The following is a 21,376-nucleotide window of genomic DNA, read 5'->3' as shown; positions in this document are numbered from 1 at the left end:
TGATAAAGATATTATAACGCTGACGCATCCAAAATCCAGGCCTTTCACATTTCACACACACAGATATGAAAAGTATGACTTTGTCACCCCAAAATAAGTTTTTATGTCTTCAGAATTGTTTCTTCTTGTTTGCTGTTATTTCACACTGAATTCAGCAGTGTGCTGTCGGTGCTTCAGCAAAATTAATTAGTACTGATAAATTAGTAAAGAATCGGTTTATTTACCTGCTACAGCCCTCCGTGTCACTAGGGGGCGCTCGAGATCTTCAATGCTCCTCTCTTTAATACGCTCTTGTTTTCTTTTTCTATCAGGCGACCGGAAGTGCGAGTTCAAAACATTGAACAACAGAAGTGTGCAGCCTGTCAGTGGCTGTCTCATGATGATTTATTTCTCTTTTAGTTAACGTTTTTTATTGCAGGTGTTCTGTGTTTGCGGCTCCATCATGGCGGACCCGCTGCTGGAGTTTGAGACTGAGATGTTTCTGGGTCTGTTCGCTTCTGACGGGCTGCTGGTGGTCGCGGAGGGGATGGGGATAGACCGCATCCTGCTGCAGTTCATGCGGGTTTACTCGGAGCCTGGCAGCCTGGTCCTCCTGCTCAACACGACCACAGCTGAACAGGTGAGTGTGACGTCAAATCCACCAGGGTCCACATGTAGTCCTGGGGTGGAAGAGGCTTTTTAAATGTACTTTCTAAAGCTCCAGGGATTTCTGTAATATATTATTACATATTGAAGAGTGTAGGAGCCATTTTGTGTTTATTGTTATTGGCATGTTATTTAGTTGAGATATTTCTTGTATATTATTTTCCACTAGGGACACTGAAGGCACGTGGGTGTTTATATAGGAGCATAGGTGACAGGAAGGGGGGGGGGGAACAGGTAGGGGGAGCACAAACAGTTCTCACCAGACCAGCACTCATGTCAGACCAGCACTAAGAAAAACCACTGGAAAATGGTATGTTTTGTTCTCATTTTATCATCATCAATTCACTACAATAAACCGTCAAGTCAACAAGAATTACAACTGGACTGGCATGATTCGCCTCTGTGTTAAAACTTCATCCCTGCCTGCCCGTTAATGGCAATCAAATAAAAGGACGTACAAAATTGGAAAATTGCCATTACAAAGAGTTTTTCTTCTTTCTGCACCTTGTATTTAAAGGAATATTTCACGGAGCACCTGCGGGTGGAGGGGGTCACCCACCTGCCCAGGACGGTCACCAGTGACGTCCAGAGCACGGAGCGCTACAACGTTTACACGGAGGGAGGAGTGCTGTTTGTCACCAGCAGGATCCTGGTGGTCGACTTCCTCACCGACCGCATCCCCGCTCATCTTATATCAGGTCAGGACAGCCGCGTTTTCTTTTGCTGTGTTAAATCATTGAATTAAACTATGAAATAGAGCAAGTGTGTGTGTGTGTGAGAGAGATTCATAAAGGGACTGCTAAAAGGGAAATGCAATAAGAATATGAGGAGTGCAATAAAATCAGTGCATTAGAATTAATGATGTTATATAGGTGTATGTGCAATAGAAAGTGCAAATGAAGTGGTGTGTGTGTTCTGTGGGGTTAGGAAGTTTATGTTACAGGTGTTTGTGTTGTGCTGTATCTAACTAACTAACTATTATGTGATATTGTTTATAACAGCATTTTTGTGATTCCTTTTTCTATGACTTTTTATTTGCATCCTGAGGTCAAAAAGCTCCAGCAACACTCGTACTGTACGCCTTGAGTCCCTGTGATGTTTTTAAACGGTCTGTTCCTCGTGTCCGCCTTCGGCCCGATCTTAAAGGAAATTAAAAAAAAACACGAGACAATCGGACAGTTCCTGTGTTTCTGAATTACAATCTGTCATCACGACTACGCACTTTGTCTGTAAAGATGTTTGTCTGATCAGCAGTCTGTTTGTCAGTTTTTTAAGCCCCTCCATGAACTCTCCTGTACTGTATAATAACCTGCTCCGACTTCCTGTTTAAACCGCCCTCAGGCATCCTGGTGTATCGCGCTCATAAAATCATTGAGTCGTGTCAGGAGGCCTTCATCCTCCGCCTGTTCAGACAGAAGAACAAGACAGGTTTCATCAAAGCCTTCACCGACAAGGCCACGTCCTTCTCCTCCGGCTTCTGCCAGGTGGAGCGCGTGATGAGGAACCTCTTCGTGAAGAAGCTCTTCCTTTGGCCAAGGTGTGAAGAAATGTTGTCGACCTCGTGGTCTTCCATTACTGCACCAAATCCTGCATCATGCGTCGTCTTTACCGCACCTTTTTTCTCTTCCGTCGACAGGTTTCAAGCGTCCGTGAACAGCGCCCTCGACAGGCACAAACCAGACGTGGTGGAGCTGCACGTTTCTTTGACTCCGGCCATGAGGGTCATCCAGAGCTCCATCATGGACGTCATGAGCGCCTGTCTGAAGGAGCTGAAACGCTACAACCCCACACTGGAAGCTGAAGACCTCTCCCTCGAGAACACTCTCGGCAACTCCTTTGACAAGGTCCGTCTCTGTGGTATCCACACATGTAGGGCTTCTTCGGCACAGGAATAAGATTCCTGCTTCCAGGGTAGGATTGATTACAAGCGGGAATGGTTCTAGTAGTTAGTTGTGACTTGATGTGTTTGCCTTACTCCTATGTAGACCATCCGTCACTACCTGGACCCCCTGTGGCACCAGCTGGGAGCAAAGACCAAGGCTCTGGTCCAGGACTTGAAGGTGCTCCGGGTTCTCCTCCTCTACCTCACTCAGTACGACTGCGTCACCTTCCTCAATCTGCTCGAGTCGCTGCGCTCCAGCCAGAAGATCTTTGGATCCAATTCAGGTGAACTTCACGTGTTTATCCTCGGGATGTCACCTGATGCCATCTGATAAATCATTCCTGCTCATGTTGGATCTCTCTGTTTGTCTGCTGTTGTAACCATCAGGGTGGCTGTTCCTCGACTCCAGCACCTCTATGTTTGTGAACGCCAGAGCTCGAGTGTTTCACTTCCCTGAGAGCAAAAAGAAACTCAAAGTGGGAGCGGAGGCAGAGAAACAAACGGCGTCCTCGTCCGCAGGTTAACAGAGCGACGATCAGATCTCAGACAGCCCGTTCTTCAGAGCAGATATCAGCATGATTACTCGTATGTGCGCTCATGTTTAAACTCTCCAATGTGTGTGTGTGTGTGTGTGTGTGTGTTTCAGAGGTGAAGCGGGAGCTGGTGCTGGAGAAGAGCCCAAAGTGGGCGGCTCTCACCGAGGTACTGCAGGAGATTGAGAGGGAGAACAAGTGCTCTCAACATGAGCCAGGTTAGAGCTCATTTTAGTTTAAAGCGTTACGAGAGTCCATCATGTCAACAGTAAATGTCATCCCTACTGAACATATGTGGCTGAACTCAACCATAATAACAGAGTGACATACAAACGTTTCATTTCCTGAGCTCAGTTTTGGTGTTTGATGTTTTCTGTCTTCATTGAACAGACATCGACAACAAACGTTAAAAAGACGGATACATCTGAAATCTTTTCCAAACTTGATCCAAAGGCTGCTGGACTTGGTTGAAAGATCTTGTTTGGACCTGGTGGATGGAGCTGGAAATGTGAGCCTGTGTGGATCATCAGCATGCTTCAGCAGATCGTCCACCAGTTAGAGGTCTTTAAAATCTTCAACCAGTCCAGATGCCTTTGGATCACGCTTTGAATTTACCGCGACCTGGAAGACTGAGAACCTCCAGGAAGCTGTGAGAGACAGACAGTTGTGTTAGTAACATTAATAACAGTACAAACAAGCGTAGCATTATTAAAGTCTTTGCCCGACGCCGGACAGATTCGACGGGCTTCTACAATATAAAACCTTTTCTTTTGTTTCTGGTGTTTCTATGGAGTCTGTGTTGTGCTAGAGGCCGGTCGTTTCTTTGTAATAACAGATTTCATCTGAGCGCGCTCAGAACGTCGCTTCCTGCAGCTTTCGTGGAAAATCAAACCCGGGTTCCTCAAAAAATAAAAAGTTAAAGAGTGTGTTAACTAATGAGCGATAACACATGATTTAATTATGTAACAAAGTTACATTTAGCCTCTTTAATGTTAATCAAACAAATATCTTATCATCCAGGTGTTCCTGCAGTTTATATCGTATTTTTTCACTCTGATTTATTTGAACCATATTGCATGTTTATCCGTCTTTTTCTCCTTCAGGTCGTGTGCTGATCTGTGCCAGTGACGACAGGACTTGTGCCCAGCTGCAGCAGTACATCAGGCACGGCTCTGACTGGCTGCTCAACCGACTTTACACCCGCACGATTGGAAAGCGAGACTCTGCCGCCGCCGCCGCTCTTGAGCTTGACGTGCACAAGAAGGGGAAAGGCTGGCCCAAAAAAGGAGCCAAGGGCAAGGAGCCTGCGCAGAGACGTAACACGAAGTCAGCAAAGAGTAAGAAGAGGCCGTCCCTGACCCTGACGCAGATGGTGGGGAAGGAGGAGAGCGATCAGGCAGTGGCGATGGGCAGCAGCGGAGATGAGGACGAACTTATGGAGGAGGGTGAAGAAGAAGAGCTGAAGCTTGATTTGTCATCGGACGCCTACTACGGCCTCCTTAAGGAGCCGCTGACTGTCATCCACCCTCTGAAAGGCCTCACTGACCCCCACAGCCTGACGCGGGTGCTGCACGAGGTGGAGCCCAGCTTCGTCGTGCTCTACGACGCTGAACTCAGTTTCGTCCGCCAGCTGGAGATTTATAAAGCCATCCGGCCTGGAAAGCCTCTGCGAGTGTATTTCCTCATTTACGGAGGCTCCACAGAAGAGCAGAAATACCTGACAACGCTGTCCAAAGAAAAGAAAGCCTTCGAGCACCTGATCAGGTCAAAAACATTCATTCCATTTCCTTCTTTTTATTCACTTTTAACATCAGTTGGTCTTCAACTTTTTACTGTTTTTCTATTTTTAGTAAATAAACAAATACTCGTCGACGCGAGTCTCTTCATTGCTCTTATTTATTTAATGTATTGATTGAGGACAGAGCACATTAATCATTTGATCAATAATGTGCCTCAATGTTAATGTGCTCGTTTTAACAGCTTGAGCAAAATTTCCATTGTCTGAAGACATGAACTTATAAAAACAGGACACCACGCAGGACAGTCCACCAGACATCAGTCAGAGAAAATGTTTAGCACACAGAAAGTTGACATATCTTACTTTTCCACAAACCCCCCGGAACAGGCGTCAGAGGATTAAACATTTGACTGACTGGTTGGTTTTTGACCAACTCAACTTTATTTGTCCCCAGAGGGCGATTTGACAGAACAATGACAGCAGACAAGACAAAGGACAAAAGTACATAACCAAAACGGTGACAATACAAGAGGCAGCGAATCGATATTCACAGAGGAACAAGCAGTCATCATCAATGCCAGCAGCTCGCATCATTGTACAAACTATTTAAAAGGATGTCAAAAAGATAAATTTTAGGGCTCTTTATGTCTTTAATGGACAGACAGGATAGTGGACAGTGTCAGAAATCGGGGGATGACATGCGGAAAAAGAGCCACTGGTCGGATTTGAACCCGCCTGCTTTGATGGCTAAAGCAGTACATGTGGTGCATGTACTAACCACTAAACCACCTGCACCCCAGTTAACACCTTATGGATATGTTTTGTTTTAGGTTTAGTAACTGTCTGAAACTGTGACTGTCTTGTTCAAAACAGACACGTTGGGATGTTCTGGGTTCACTGTCGCATGTGACCAGGATGTTCATCAGTATTATATGCATGCATGCTGACTGTGTGTTTTTATCTCTGCAGGGAGAAGGCTACTATGGTCATCCCAGAGGAGAGGGAGGGGCGAGAAGACACCAACCTGGACCTTGCCAGAAATTTAGAGCCCGCCAACGCCACCACCAACAGCCGCAAAGCAGGCACGTTTATTTGAGTCATTAGTGATACAGCTCGAACCTTTTTCCTTGTTTTTGTTGTTTTGTTGACGCATGTTTGTCTAACCATCACCTTAAAAAAAACATCTCGTTGTTTTCAAATGTTTCCTGTCCCATATCCAGGAGGCCAGGAGCAGCCCAAAGAGCCTTCTCAAGTCATCGTGGACATGCGTGAATTCCGCAGTGAGCTACCCTCCTTACTGCACCGTCGAGGGCTGGACATCGAGCCCGTCACCCTGGAAGTAGGTGACTACATCCTGACCCCGGAGACGTGCGTCGAGCGCAAAAGCGTCAGTGATTTAATCGGCTCGCTGCAGAGTGGTCGCCTTTACACCCAGTGTCTCTCCATGACTCGCTACTACAGGAAACCGGTGCTGCTCATCGAGTTTGACCCGGCCAAACCCTTTTCCTTAATGGCCCGATCAGATTTCAGACATGAGATTTCTTCTAATGATATTTCATCAAAGCTCACCCTATTGACCCTGCACTTCCCTCGGCTTCGTATCCTGTGGTGCCCCTCCCCGCACGCCACGGCCGACCTCTTCCTGGAGCTGAAGAAAGGTCGCTCCGAGCCCGACGCTGCAGCCGCTCAGGCAGTCACAGCGGAGTCAGACATGGTGGCCGAATCAGCAGAACTCTACAACCCTGGACCTTATGACTTCCTGCTGAAGATGCCTGGAGTCAATACAAAAAACTACAGGTCCCTAATTAAAAATGCAGACAGTCTGGCAGATTTAGCCAAAATCAGCCAGGACAAGCTAGCAGAAATACTGGGGAACGCCAACAACGCCAAGATGCTGTATGAGTTTCTGCATAATAACGCTGATGTCCCTGCTCCTGTGCAGAAAGCCAAACAAAGATAAAGACTTATATTTATTGAAACATCTTTTTGTAAGTGTGTCTGTTTCATGTTGTAATTCAGGATGATGCAGATGTTAACGATGCAGTGGGTGCCTTCAAAGTGAACACGTGCGTAGATGTACAGAATGAATTGAAATAATAGAGGTTTTTCTCTTGTGTTTGCAAGTAGCAAGTCAGATTAAGAAATAAAAAGATTGCTCTGCAGAAAGAAAAAAAAACAAAAAACATTTTTACATTCTTACCACAAAGGACTGGACAAATAAGCTAAATGCATATTGTTATATATTTTTTATTACTGTTTTTCAAGCCTTTGTCTCAAATAAAAAGTTTTTAAACATCATTGTCTTTAGAAATGTTGATGAATACAGCACTGCTTAAAAAAACATTTGTTTAAAATCAATTCATTTGTGTCTGTAAACTGATCGCACAGTGATGGAGCGAACCAGAATTCAAATTTAAAAATGTAAACGTCAAGGAAAAGTATGTTAATATTACAGTTTCTCTATGAAACGTCTGCTTTGTGTATTTTATCTGGTAATCTAGTAATGAGCAAGATCCATTTTGTGAGAAAGTACATAACGAAGCAAAACCTCACAGATGCAAATATACAGTATGTCTTCCCTGTAGCTTCACTGTCGCTGTTATGTAACACTGGCAAAGCACGTGTGAGGAAACTCGTGAGATGTGCTCCCTTTAAATTTAAATTTGGTTTACGTTTCGCTGTTTTGATGTCTTCTCGAAAAACTGGTCACACACATGCGTGTCCCATAATAAACGACATCCTGAATTTCCCTCGGGATCAATAAAGTATCTATCTATCTATCTATCTATCTGTCTATCCCAGTGGTGTCCAAACTTTTTTTCTTGCGGGCCAAAATTGTCACGTTAGAATCGCTCACGGGCCACAGGGTTTTTTTTTTGGGGGGGTTTTTTTAAATATTGGAAGGAACTTTTTGTATTTTGACCTCTTCAAAAAATAATGTAAATACACAATAACTAATTGCAGTGAGAAACTGTTGTGTTCTAATTTTTTGGAAAGAATAGTCAGGCTTTTATAGGTCTCCCTCGCTAACATGAAAAAGAAAAAAAGAACGAAATATGCCATCTGATGAGGCCTGGGGCCAAAATCTTCTGATTCTTCGATTTGAAGTCAAGGGCCACAAAAAATCCACTCAAGGGCCACAAATGGCCCCCGGGCCGCACTTTGGACACCCCTGATCTATCCTGAACAGTGCAGAGGACAGTGAACCCTGCCCTGCGCCACGCCCCCATCCTGCCCTGCGCCACGCCCCCATCCTCCCTCCCTCCCGACACTTCCTGTCCGATAGCGTCAACGCGTGACGTCACTCTGCGTCCGAAAGCTTTAGACCAGTCGCAGCCATTTTACTCCGCGAAAATAAACTTCAATTACACAGCCTGGGAAGGGAAAATTATCACAAGACGCATATCCTCGCTGACATTAATGGGTGTGTTGTTGAGAAGCAGAGGACGGACAGTTCTGCGGGTTTGTTAAAGTCTCCGCACTCCGGTAAGATCGCAAAGCTTGTTTTTAGCATGCTAGCATGTGTTAGCTGAAGCGAGCTAACGAGCGACACTGTGAGGAGGAGGTTGTTGTTGAGCTGCTTCAGTGATATGCAGACAGACAGACAGACAGACGAGGCTGGGTAAAAGAGCAGACCATGGACGTGAAGAATTTACAAAGACGTATCTGGAGACGTGTCTTTTTTTTTTTTTTTAGAAAAGACACCGAAGCGCGTCTTTGGCCTCAGACTGTAACTCACCTGTCAGATTTAAACTAGCTACACACACACACACACACACACACACACACACACACACACACACACACACACACACACCCACCCATCATTGTTTGATTGATCATTTCAGCTGCAGTTGTTTTTGCAAGCATGGTGAAGAGATGATCCTCCCTTGTGCTGACTTAAAGGGGACATATATTATATTATTTATTTAATTTTTTAAAACATTTTCACACCATGTTCGTGTGTGTGTCTTTAAATGCAACAAGCTCCACCCCCCTGAGTTTTTTCCCGTAGTAATCTTTCTCTTTTGCTAGCAAGAATAGATCTGACAGACCTGCGCAGAAGTTTTGCTTGAGGCTGGAGGGGGAGATACCAAGGGAGGGGAGGGGAGGGGATTTTCTGACCAAAATCCCACTGTGACATCACAAGGGGAGCACATTTGAAACCGATCATTTTTCTCCATGTTGTAAGGCTCGTGCAGACCACAAAAAAAGAACTGTGTGGATTTTGTGGCTCAGTAGACACTCAGGTTACCCAAATAAATAAAAACACTGTCAAAGTAGATTTTTCAGAATATGTCCCCTTTAATATGATTGCATCGATGGCGTAGACACAACGCGGTCATTGAGCATTCGTTCTGCGTCGAGGGAACATGTTGCTCTGCAATTCACCGCCAAGCCGCTAGGGGGGTGTGGCACTTTTTTGACCACCTGGGTCGCCTTTTCTTCTAGCCAGTTTCTTTTGGAGCCTAACATACTTGTCGCTGAGGTTCTTCCACCTCTTCATGCATTCGGCGACCTCCAACCCCGTCTTTTTTTCTATTATTGTCTTTATAGTGTTAATAAACGTTTGAACTCGATAACGACGAATGAACGATTATTTCGTGTTTTTTGCCCTTGTCGTTCACTGACATGGTCCCGACTGTAAATATGCTCAACTATTAAAGCTGGGATATTGTTTCTAAAGAAAGAGTGAATATTTGAATAACTGTTCTGTGGTAATTGAATATTTCAAACTGAATTCAAAGCATCACCTGAAAAATGTGGTTTTAAAGTTGAAAGGATCTTCTCTAAAACAGCAGAAAATAAATAACTTTCATTTCAGTTTTCCTGCAGTGTTTACATCTGACTTCTTGTTGTTCGGTGTTGTCTTCCAAATGTGTCCAAGAGACGGACATTGCTTCCGTGTCATGGATTGGACGTGTGGTCGTGTGACTCTGACCTGCAAACAAACTAAATATTCGCCACGGGCCAGATGACGTCTGTTAGCATTTCTCAGCCCTCGCTTGTTGTCAGATACAGTTTTGTTAATGTACTTTGTTTATTTTACATGTTGTCCCTCTAACTTAACCCAATGTTATATGTAAATGCTGAGGCGTGACATAAAGTGTGGTTGTGAGTTGGCAGCGCTGTTAACAACGCTCGCTGTGTGTCGACTGATGAGACTTTCACAGACTCGATGATTTTATCTTATCTCCTCCCAGCCGACTGAAGGTAAAAAAGAAAAAAGTGCGGTGTTGCTGCTGCAAAACCGAGCAGCTTTTTAGGTCTGTGTGAGTCATGCAGGCAGGCAGGAAGTGGTCGACCCCGTTTAGTCAAAGTCTGCCACAGAAGTGTCATTTGATAACAAAAAACCGAGGCATATGGTTAGAAGGGAAAGTAATTATCCAAAGGCTGTACGCCGTGTGTCCCTGCGCGTGGTGCCGGTTCCCACCTCCCGGTGCCGTATAAGTTTGCATGAAGACTCTGCTCACATGGCGTCAGTGTAGGGTTTCCTCGTCTCTCCCTGTGGATAATTAAACGCAAATATAGCTGAATAGTACAGAGTAAGCAGATTCTCATTTATCCTACATTAAGAGTCAGGGAATATTTGACTGGCAGATGAACTCTGTGGAGTAACGAGAGTCCCAGCAAAGAGTGCCACCCTGGACCGTCTCTGCAGGTTTTCATGTCTCGGAAGCTTCTTTACATAACCAGCCGACATCACGTTTTATTGCAGTTGGCACTTTCTCCGCTCCCCTGCTCCTTCACATTAAGGTTGTTAAAGTTCAGCTCAAGTGTCTGCAGTAATCGTCCTTTTTTCTTCTTTTTTTTTCAAAGTGTGACAGTCCCCATGGCGTTTGGCTTTCAGAACCAGACAGTCCTGGTGTTTTCTCAGTTACCCTGATTTGTCTTTTTTTTTTCAAAGATGTTTTGAGTCCACAAAGGCAGCCAGGACGGAAACGACAGCACACGTGTGTCTGTGGGAACAGAGCAGAACAGAGACTCCAGTCAGTGAGCCACGGCGATGACATCATTTCTGTCTTATCTCTGGATAATAGGAGACGTTTTTGTTGGACGAGATGTGCGCTATTCAAGGCCCAGAATACTGCAGCTCCGCCCCGTGGGCTTCACATGCTTTGTGCTTGTTTTGCTAATGTACGGCGGATTTTTTTTTTTTTTAATTTATAACTGTGTCAGCTTCATGGAATGAATGAGTCATGCAACTCTGAGTTACACGCAAAATTAAACACCTGAGTGGATTTATTTGTACACTTGGGAGGTTATCTGTCTCAAACTGTTCTTTGTCAGGGCGTCTTCACGACATGCTCCTGTTTCATACACACCTGCCAGTGTGTGTTTATGTCCCGTAACAGAAGCCAGACCTCCCCGGCCGTTGGTGGTGCAAAAGGCGGCTGTTTCCTGTTATCTAACGCTGTCAGTGAAGCAGTGAAACCTAAAGTTGACCCTCAGCCTCTTCTTGTCGGTATGCAAAGACTGTGCAGCTTCGCCGTTTGGACACATCGCCATCTGATTTATAAAGCTTTAAAGGGCTTCACAATAATCGACCTTGTGCGGTGAAAAAACATGAAATACCGAGGGGACTTTTTGATCGCAAAATGAGTGAAGGTTGTTTTTTGTTCTTCCAGTCGGCCTCGTCTAGGAAGAGTTTTTTTTTTTTTTTTTTTCGCATCACGTCATGCAGCTTCTCACCTGCGCTGCACACGTTTCCACTTTTACGAGGCTGTGAGAGAAAGAACAGCCTCGGGAGGCCGACACACCCACATACTGCCATTGTTCTGTTTTCGTTCAACACACACACACACACACACACACACACACACACACACACACACACACACACACACACAAACACACTCTTAGGTTTATTCAGCTTTGGGTTGCTCGCCCTGCACGGAGCTCCACATTGAGCTTTCAGAGGTGGAGAGTCGAGCTCCTGCCGGCTGCAGATAATTCCGGTCTTTCATATCTTGTTTTGAAGTCTCTTAAAGAGGATGTATTTTTAGCTGCTGCACTGACACCACAGCGAACAAACGGTTTCATTGTCACTCGGTTTGTTGAGTGTTTTGTACGAGTGTCATGCAGCACCTCCGGGTTGTTTCCAGCCATCAGCAGGAGAGGTTCAGATTTTGTAACTCTTCAAATCCAATCAGTTTATGACCTGACAAACTCTCTCTTTTTAACATCAGTTTGACAAACAACTAATGATATTATTGATAAAAGTTTTCTATGGCGACAGCGCAGGTACACTTTTTTTAATCACAGGACAAAAAGCTTTAAAAAACGACAATGGAGGACACCCAGTGGCGTTGTAATCCTGTGCAGCTCTGACTGCTCGTCTGATGGATCAGAGAAGAACCTGAACCTTTTCATCGCTTTGAAACCTGCGTGGAAAACTTTACGTTTCAGCCCGAGTGTGAGTGGTCTCCGCCGTTGACCCCTGCTGCTGTGCTTTACGTGTGTGTACACAGTGCTGTCTGTATCGGCCTTTGATGAAACACATGCTCCTTGTTGCCCCGTGCCATTAAAAGAGCAGTGCAGGGCAGAGCGACACGCGGCGCCTGCCATCTGGCCCTGCGCTTTGATTCTGCCGGGGCCGCGTCGATGTTTATCCCACGACGCCTCATCAGCCGTGACGCTCGTTTGTTCCTTCTTCTCCCTCTTGACCCGGCTGCGTTCCTGCCTTTCATTTTGCCCCTCTCGGCTCATAAACACACAGCATGTCGTGCTTCTTTTGCCCTCACCTCTCTTTCCTCCTCTTTATCATATCATTCATGCTTTTTTTTTAATCGTGACTTTGGGGATTATTTTCTCTGACTCTGTGCAAGAAAGCTGTAAGGAGTCGTCTCCAGATAAGCGTGTCTTATTTCCTGAAACAGAGCCTGATGTGCAGAGCTTGAAACATGTTCTGTGCCGCTTACTAAACAATGATCAAATCTGATCCGATCGGAGGAGGTCGGTCTCGTTGGGAGGGGAGAAAACTAGCATGATTTTGAAAGTAGCGTTCCCTCTGTGCTCCCTCTGAAGCCACGCCCCCTCATTTTCATGCATCAGCACCATTGGTCCAGAAGTGGACCTCAGCTCATGCTTCGAGTGCGAGCTCGTGCACGCATGAGGGTAGAGAACGAGCAGGGAGGCGTGTGATTGGTTCATCAGATTGGTACCTCGTGGCAGACATTGATCAAAGTTTCACAGACTTACAAACTTCTGCAGATGACGGATTTTCTTTGTTCCTTTTTCAGAGAACCTGAGTTATTCATTTCTGTCAGGACCTAAAAACAATTTCAACCAAAATCTTGTAAAGTGAATCTGGAGAAAATAATCAACCCTGCCTTTAAACCATTTCAGGCAGACGATGAAATGAGGGCTTTTACTGCTTTAAGATAAGTGAAGACGATTGTGAGCGACACATCTCAGTAAGTGTCTCACACAGACGTAATGAATGGAGAGAGCGAGTATAATAGATCTCCTTTAAAGCGTGTGTTTGTACAGTTTCATGCTTGTTATTACGAGTGCCTCAGACTGCAGCCTGGTGCTACATTAAAGCTCTTCACTGTTGTTATTGTCTCTGCGTGGAGGCTCCACTTCCATGGTCACAGAGACCGCTGCAGCTTTCCTCCGTGATTCATTTTCAGGCCTTGATGCAGATTTAAGTGTCGGCGAGTTTCATTCAGACGTCTTGAAGTGGTACTCAGCGTCTTCAGAGACACACCAGAGTGTGTGTGTGTGTGTGTGTCTGAGTTTATCGTTTATTATTATTGGATGGATTTAAATTTGTTGGATTTGTTTATGTATTCCCTTTCACGCTGTTGTTGTTAGTCCTCATACTGTTGAAGAAAATGCTCGAGTCTCTTATTGTATTTTTTATATTTTGAAATAATGACGTAAATGGTTATGTACAGGTTATGTACATTATGCTATATAAGTTTTAAGTCTAATGCTAACTGCACAGGTTTAACCTGTAATTATGTTTACTCTCAGTCACATAGGGGCTGCTAAATCTTGTTTGGGGGATTATTGTATACAGAGGGGAGGGGGGACAGCGGGTGTGTATTGTAACTAATGTCTTGTGTCCTGCCTGTCTGTATACTGCTACTGGATGCCTTGAATTTCCCTCGTGATCAATAAAGTATCTATCTATCTATCTATCTATCTAAATCTTGAAGTCTCCTTTAAGTCTTTGATTGACTTGTGCGTTAATGATTCTCACGTTTGTCTCGTCTCACAGGTTGGACTCTATGGCGTAACGTGACTCTTTGGAGGAAACTCTTCTGGACGTCTGGTCCTCTTTCCTTTTCTGTCCTCTGTTACTACAGGTAAGCGTGACCTCGTTAGCTTAATGTTGTAGCTACGCACGGCGCTGGTAAACGTAAGGGGGCTCGTAGGTCGCCCCTGATCTGCGATTCTCTCCGCTGGCCTTTCTCTTCAGTCAGTCTTTGTTTTTAAAGTTTTTGGCGTGAAATTCCAACCACACACACACACACACACACACACACACACACACACACACACACACACACACACACACAGCTTTGCCTGAACTTTTCAGGACATTTTCAGGAGTTTTGAGCCCGGGTGGAAACAGCTTTAGACATCCTTTAAATTCCTTTTTGGAAATCTTCTTAACGTATTTTCAAAGACTTTCCAAAGTCTTCGCGTGTGTATGATGGATGTTAAACACCCGCCAGTGTTTTTACTTTACATACAACTGTGACTTGACGAGCTGATGTTGAATTTAATCACCGAACCTCCCTCTGAGAGTTGACTGGCTCTCGACCTCAGCTCGTGTAAAGTCTTTGTTTTTGGTTCTGACGCTTTGAAACAAAAGGCTTTACAGCACAGTCTGAATCTGAACCTTTATGAAGCGCTTACACGGCACAGACTTAACCCTTTCTGCAGGGTTTCTGCAGCTCAGTGACAGAAAAAAAACACACTTTAGGTTGAGTCATGAAACGTCAAACCCTGGTCACATCTGTAGCTTCATTACGGGTCCAGACAGGCTAACTTTAAGGGGGGGGGGGTTCTGTAGAGTTTGTCACATTCGACGTGCACCACTGGGATTGATTCTTGTCGTTTGATTGGCTGAGCTGAATCTCACACACAGTAAAACTTTTATTTTACATGCACTTAATGACGAGGTGTCATTTTACATTTCCGACAAAATCAAAACAAAATGATCAAATTCAGAATCAAAATCGTTTTTCATTGCCGACATACATTCATTCACACATACAAGGAATGTATCTGGGTAACATTGGAAATAAGGCTAAAATAGCAAGTACTTAAATAAAATACAATATAAGACACAATTACCAATATATGTGTTTTTTTTTTTTTAAATTTAACAAAGTCAAATATAAAGAACAATAAAAAAACAAAATGTACAAAGGGTGCATGAAAAACAATAAATGCTTATTGGATCGCTTGATTCTTTAAACCAAATAAATAAAATACAGTATATGGTTGAGCTTTTTTTTTTTTGCCTTTATTTGATAAGACAGTGGACGGAGTTAAAAAAAAAGAGAGGGAGGACTTCCGGCTAGACTCCAACATGGCGGCAGCATAAAAAGTGAGCTCCCCGACATTGAGATTAAAAAAGCCCTAAAATCCTATCAGTCTGAGAAAGAGTACAATTGTGAAAGTGTGGTAGCAAGGGCAATGAGTAAGACCAGAGGAAAAAATCGAAAGTCGAATAAAAACGCGGATCCGGACCTCGAGCAAGACAACGAACCAGCTAAGCTAACAGGTGAATTAGCCGAATTACCTGCACCGCTAACAGAGCCAACAGGTGATAAAGTGAAGGCTAAGCTAGCAACGCAACCAAGCCGAGAGGGAGAAGAAACACAACAACCGATTAAAAACATGGCAGACTTAGAAACAATCTTGCAAGAGTTACGAGAATTCCGCCGGGAGAACTTGGAAAACCTGAAAGAAATTAAAGACGATATTAAGAAAACAAACAACAGGATAGATGACGCCGAAAAGCGGATCGTGGAAACAGAGGAGCGTACTCAGAATCTAGAGGAAGCCACCTTGGAGCTCATGGAGCTGCAGAAGCAGGTCGAGACCAGAATGACGGACTTGGAGAGCTGCTCGAGGAGGGAGAATGTCCGGATCCACGGCGTGAAGGAAGGAGCAGAGGGAAACGCTCAATCAATGGTTACTTTTGTTGAAAACCTCCTTAAGGAGAAGCTGGATTTACCCCCATCGTTTGAGCTGCAGATTGAAAGAGCACACCGGGCTCTAGTCTCACAACCTCCCAAAGACGGCCCGCCTCGATCCATTGTGATAAAGTTACAAAGTTTTCGGTGTAAAGAAGAACTTATCAAGATTGCGTGGCAGATTTTAGTCTTTAATTTTGTAAAGACTAACGTTTTATACAGTTTTGGGTTGAAATGCGGTTATCCTTACTATCTATGGAAGTCGGGGCAGCACTTAAAGCTGTTGGGGACTTATGAACAATACTGATTTTATCAGCGAGGGCCCTCTGCCCCTTGGGAGCAGAGGATATCCCTCAGAGCGGACTGAACATCACAGCTCAAAGAGGGTCAATACTCAGACCTCACCTAAGGAAGTTCATTTAGTATTTTGTTATTCATGTTACATTTTTGTTCAACGTTGTTCAAGGTTCATTATGGTTTCTGTAGCAAAGGGGGTAAATATGAAAGGGAGAGGAGAGAGGCACAGGGCAAGAGGAACAAAGAAAAATGATAACACCCAAAAATTGCATTAAAGTAGCCTCACATAATGTAAACGGTGTACTCAACCCAACCAAAAGGAGTAAGATATTAAGAAAGATGAAAAAATAAGGAGTGGGGGTGATAATGCTGTAGGAGACCCACCTGACAGAAAAGGAACATGCTAAGCTAAAGAGGAATGGTTACAACCAAATATTCTCTGCCTCCTACAAATCAGGACACCGGGGGGGGGGGTGGCCATTTTAATCTCGGGGAGTATTTCATTTGAAAAAATATCCGTGACAGGGGACAAAGAGGGAAGGTTTATCATGGTTAAGGGGAAACTGGAGGGAGAGGTGGTGACTTTTCTGAATGTCTATGCCCCACCAGGCTCGGAGTGGAGATTTTATAGACAGATGTTTGATCTGATGACATCAGAGACAGAGGGAGTATTCATTACTGGGGGTGATCTGAACCAAAGACTTAATCCTCAGCTAGACTCCTCAGGAGGTGGAATACCAAAAAGTGCAATAAGTAAAAAAAATAAAAGGTCTGATGTCTGAACTGGGGATTGTAGACGTATGGAGGGATTTGAATCCCTCAAGTAGAGATTATACTTATTACTCCTCACCTCACAACGTTTATACGAGGATCGATTATTTTTTGATGTATAATAAAGATATTTATAGGGTAGAAAAATGTGATATAGGAGTAAGGGACCTATCAGACCATAGCCCCCTTTATTTAACACTACGTCTGGAGAGTGAGAAAAAAACAACAATCTGGCGATTAAATTCAAGTATATTAGAAGGACACACTAAGGAAGAAATAGTGAAGGAATTACAGACATATATAGAGGATAACGACAATGGTGAGGTGTCCCCGTCGGTGCTCTGGGACGCGTGTAAGGCAGTGATGAGAGGGAAGATAATTGCTAAAACAGCATATTTAAAAAAGGTAAGACAGTCAAAACTTGATGCACTCATATCAGACCTAAAAAAAACTAGAAAGTGAACATAAAGACAAATTGGAAGAGCACATAAATCAGGAAATTAAAAAAAAGAGAGCAGAGATAAATGAGATTTATGCACAGGAGATCCAAAAAAATCTAATGTTCACAAAACAAAGATACTATGAAGTTGGGGGTAAATCAACAAAATTATTGGCATATAAACTGAAAAAACAGCAATCCAAAAACAATATTTACAAGATAAGAGACCCACATACAAGAACAACAGTCGGAAAAACAGAGGAAATTCAAAAGTGCTTTGAAGTTTATTATAAAAATCTATATGCCCAACCGACAGCTGGTAATAAAACCGAGATGGATACATTTTTAGAGAACTTAAAATTACCAAGGGTAACAGATGAACAGAATAAGGCTCTGACTACCGAAATTACAGATGAGGAAATAAACAAAGCAATCTCAAATCTTAAGGCCAACAAGTCCCCGGGAGCTGACGGGTACACCGCTGAATGGTACAGATCACTTAGGGTGTCATTAATCCCACTTCTGAGAAAGACATTTAACTGGGTGTTGAAGGATGGAGAGATTCCTCACTCATGGAGAGAGGCCATTATCTCTGTGATTCCGAAGGAGGGAAGGGATAAGCAGGAATGCTCCAGCTACAGACCTATTAGTGTCCTTAACCAAGACTACAGACTATTTACAGCTATTCTAGCCAGACATTTAGAAACAATTCTGCCAGAAATAATCCACTTAGACCAGACGGGATTCATAAAACAAAGACAGACGCAAGACAATATCAGGCGCACCCTACACGTAATGCAGCACGTAACCAAAAATCAGATGGAGACTGTAGTAGTGGGAATAGACGCGGAAAAAGCATTTGATTCTGTTAGGTGGGATTTCCTGTACAGAGTGCTGGAGAGGTTTAATTTCCACGAGACATTTATTAAGACCATACAGGCCCTGTATAATAAACCAACAGCTAGGATCCGGATTAATGGAAGTCTTTCCAAGTTTATCTCATTAGAACGAGGCTGTCGTCAAGGTTGCTCAGCGAGTCCCCTACTTTTTGCCATTTTTTTGGAACCCCTGAGTAAATGGATAAAACAAAATGAAAAAATAGCAGGCATAGATATGGGGGGAGGTGAACAAAAAATAGCCCTATTCGCAGATGACGTATTAATATATTTGTCGAGCCCCAATACATCCCTCCCTGCACTTATGACAACCCTTACAGATTATGGCCATCTATCGGGCTATAAAATAAATATACAAAAAACTCAGGTTATTACTTTTAATTACAGACCAAACCAAGTGATCAGGGAAATGTACAAGATCAACTGGGACCTAAAATCAATAAAATATTTGGGAGTGAATCTACCTCAAGATCTAGGGCAATTAAAATCCATCAACTATGATCCATTGCTCAATAGAATTAAATCAGATATTAGGAGATGGAATCTGATACCCTATATGAGTATTACACAAAGAACGGAGGCGATCAAAATGAATATACTGCCAAGGCTTCTGTATCTGTTCCAGAGTTTACCAGTGGAGGTAACAGAAAATGAATTCAGGGAATGGGATAAATTGATCTCTAGATATATCTGGCAGGGGCAGAGACCAAGGATCAGGTACAGAACACTGCAGTTACCTAAAAACAAAGGAGGACTAGCACTCCCTTGCCTGAAAAGCTATTATCAAGCAGCACAAATAAAAATATTGTTGAATATATACAATCCCTCCTACTCAGCAGGATGGAAAGAAATTGAGATCACCACAACTGATGGTGTTCCTATACAGGCTATAATAGGGGACAATAACCTGAGAAAACACATTAGAGAAGGGACAAACCCTTGGCTGGATATATCACTGAAGCTTTGGTTTGAATTAATTATGAAAAATGACTTGAAAATACAAAGCAGACTATTAAGATGGATTGGAAATGATTCCGAATTCATACCAAATAGAACAGATAAAAGTTTTAAAAATTGGGACAGGGGACCTACAATATTCTGGGAGCTCCTAGGAAAGAAGGAGATCAAAAGTTTTCAAGAGCTGAAAGACCAATATAATCTAACTAATCTGGATCATTACAGGTACTTGCAATTAAGGCATTATTTAGAGCAGACAAGAAGGGGAATTATGGAGGGGAGGGGATTTGAAGTCATAAAGATGTTCATTTCGGCATATGAATCAAAACTGGGTAAAAAGCTAATTTCAAAATTATATAAGGGAGTGGAAGACCTAAAGGGAAATGACACGGAGTATATAAAAAAGAGGTGGGAGAATGAGGCAAATATTACTATATTGGTGGAAGAATGGGAGGAGATACATGAACAGCAGTGGAAAACAACTTGCTCCTTAACATGGAGAGAACACGGGTGGAAGAACATGATAAGATTCTTTAAAACACCAGCACAGACAAAGTATCATGACACAAAGTGTTGGAGACTATGTGGTGCTGACAAAGCCGACCACTTCCATGTGTTCTGGGGATGCCCCACTATTGGCTGTTACTGGCAGGAGATCAAAAAGTGTATGGATAAAATACTGAAGGTAGACCTTCCACTTACATTTGAGGTATTATACCTGGGAAAACTGGACATAAATTTTATAAGATTTGGGGACAAACACATTTATAGAATAATGCTGATTGCTAGCAAGAAAGCGATTACCAGAAGATGGACGAAGATAGAGGCACCTAGGGTGGAGGATTGGATTGAGGTAATACACGACATATATGTAATGGAAAAGCTAACTTTCTCTTTGAGAATGGAGAGGGATAGATTTAAAAGAATTTGGGAAAACTGGATTGAGTTCATAAAACCAATTAGATCAGACTTTGTTTGAGATGTGCATTGTGAAGAGGAGGGGGGGGGGGAAAAAACCCAGTTCATAGCTACAGAAGTTGGAATTTTAGTTTTTTGTTTCTTTCTTTTCTTTTGTTTTAGTTCTCATTTCCTTTTATTTTGCTATATTCGCTACACTGGTAACATAACAAAACTCTGTTAGATTGAACCATTTAAAATGAAGGATAAAATGCAAATACCCACTATGTCCTGGGCACAATTTCATTTGTTTACATGGAAAGGTACAGACACTCTAAGGGGATTTAAAGTAAAAGGCTGAAGACATTTTTATTTCCTTTTTTCTTGTATTATTCATGTACCGTAAATTCCGTACTATTGAGCGCACCTGGATATAAGCCGCACCGGCTAAAAATAAGTAAATAAATGTATTTGTACATATATAAGCCGCACTTGATTATAAGCCGCAGGTGTCCACGCTATAACAAGAGCTATTTACACAGACGTAGGCTACCGGTAACATCCGCAAATACTGTAGCGTCCGTACGGACGTTAAAGGACGACGAGAGCGTTCAAATAACTTTTAATAACCCGATCACTGTCGGCCGTGACCACGCCGTTTACAGAAGAGAGCAACACATAACTTGCCGTAACAATCCAACTCTCTCCCCCAGCGTTCTCTCATACAGCCACTCAACACGTTCTCGCTGGTGCATTCACTGACTCTCCACATAATCGGAATTATGAACACATTATCAACTACTGACTTTACAACATGAACCGTTACAATACGAAGCCTAGCCGACGGTGTCTGTAACACGGCTGATGAAAAAGATGACCGTAATATATTTCACAAGAAAAAGTCCATCCATTCACTGCCTCAGAATGACTTCATTACTCACTTCCTCAGTCTCTGTTGTCGCTGTCAGTGTCATCTTAACGTGCAGCAGCTCTGTTAGCTTCTTTGACAGCCAGGTCGATCGCCTTTAATTTGAAAGCTACATCATATGCATTTCTCCGTGTGTTTTCCATCATGAGGGTGCGTGCATGAAGCGCAAAATGACTGATATTAAGATCCGACGTGACGAAGTCAAATGTTTTTGCGGCAGAAGCTCATTGT

General features: G+C 43.3%; 2 protein-coding genes across 4 annotated transcripts in view; both read left to right on the top strand.

Moving 5' to 3' along the window:
- The first annotated feature begins 210 nt into the window (after positions 1 to 210).
- Positions 211 to 7,093, top strand: ercc4 (excision repair cross-complementation group 4). The gene is made up of 10 exons (XM_079372030.1): positions 211 to 619; positions 1,163 to 1,343; positions 1,987 to 2,182; positions 2,282 to 2,489; positions 2,631 to 2,811; positions 2,915 to 3,046; positions 3,174 to 3,278; positions 4,164 to 4,824; positions 5,768 to 5,880; positions 6,019 to 7,093. Exons 1-10 carry the CDS (start codon positions 443 to 445, stop codon positions 6,756 to 6,758), a joined length of 2,694 nt encoding a protein of 897 aa, XP_079228156.1. The 5' UTR covers positions 211 to 442; the 3' UTR covers positions 6,759 to 7,093.
- A 1,010-nt stretch (positions 7,094 to 8,103) lies between these two features.
- Positions 8,104 to 21,376, top strand: part of mrtfba (myocardin related transcription factor Ba) — a 30,207-nt gene continuing 16,934 nt past the window's right edge. For 2 of the 3 annotated variants that reach the window (XM_079333861.1, XM_079333859.1), the window contains exons 1-2: positions 8,104 to 8,284; positions 14,028 to 14,115. The gene's annotated coding sequence lies outside the window, so the exon portion shown is untranslated. The remainder of the gene's footprint in view (positions 8,285 to 14,027; positions 14,116 to 21,376) is intronic. The other variant, XM_079333860.1, reaches the window with a different exon arrangement.

Source organism: Symphodus melops, assembly GCF_947650265.1.
Source record: "Symphodus melops genome assembly, chromosome: 21".
NCBI lineage: Eukaryota > Metazoa > Chordata > Actinopteri > Labriformes > Labridae > Symphodus > Symphodus melops.
Note: the sequence above shows the minus strand (reverse complement) of the source record. Positions and strands in the feature narration are given on the sequence as shown.

Excerpts from the sequence above, each read along its gene's own strand:
- ercc4 (XM_079372030.1), top strand. The coding sequence starts at position 443 with ATGGCGGACCCGCTGCTGGAGTTTGAGACTGAGATGTTTCTGGGTCTG. Across the intron at positions 2,183-2,281 it reads AAGCTCTTCCTTTGGCCAAG|GTTTCAAGCGTCCGTGAACA; the intron begins GTGTGAAGAAAT and ends TTCCGTCGACAG. Across the intron at positions 4,825-5,767 it reads GCCTTCGAGCACCTGATCAG|GGAGAAGGCTACTATGGTCA; the intron begins GTCAAAAACATT and ends TTATCTCTGCAG.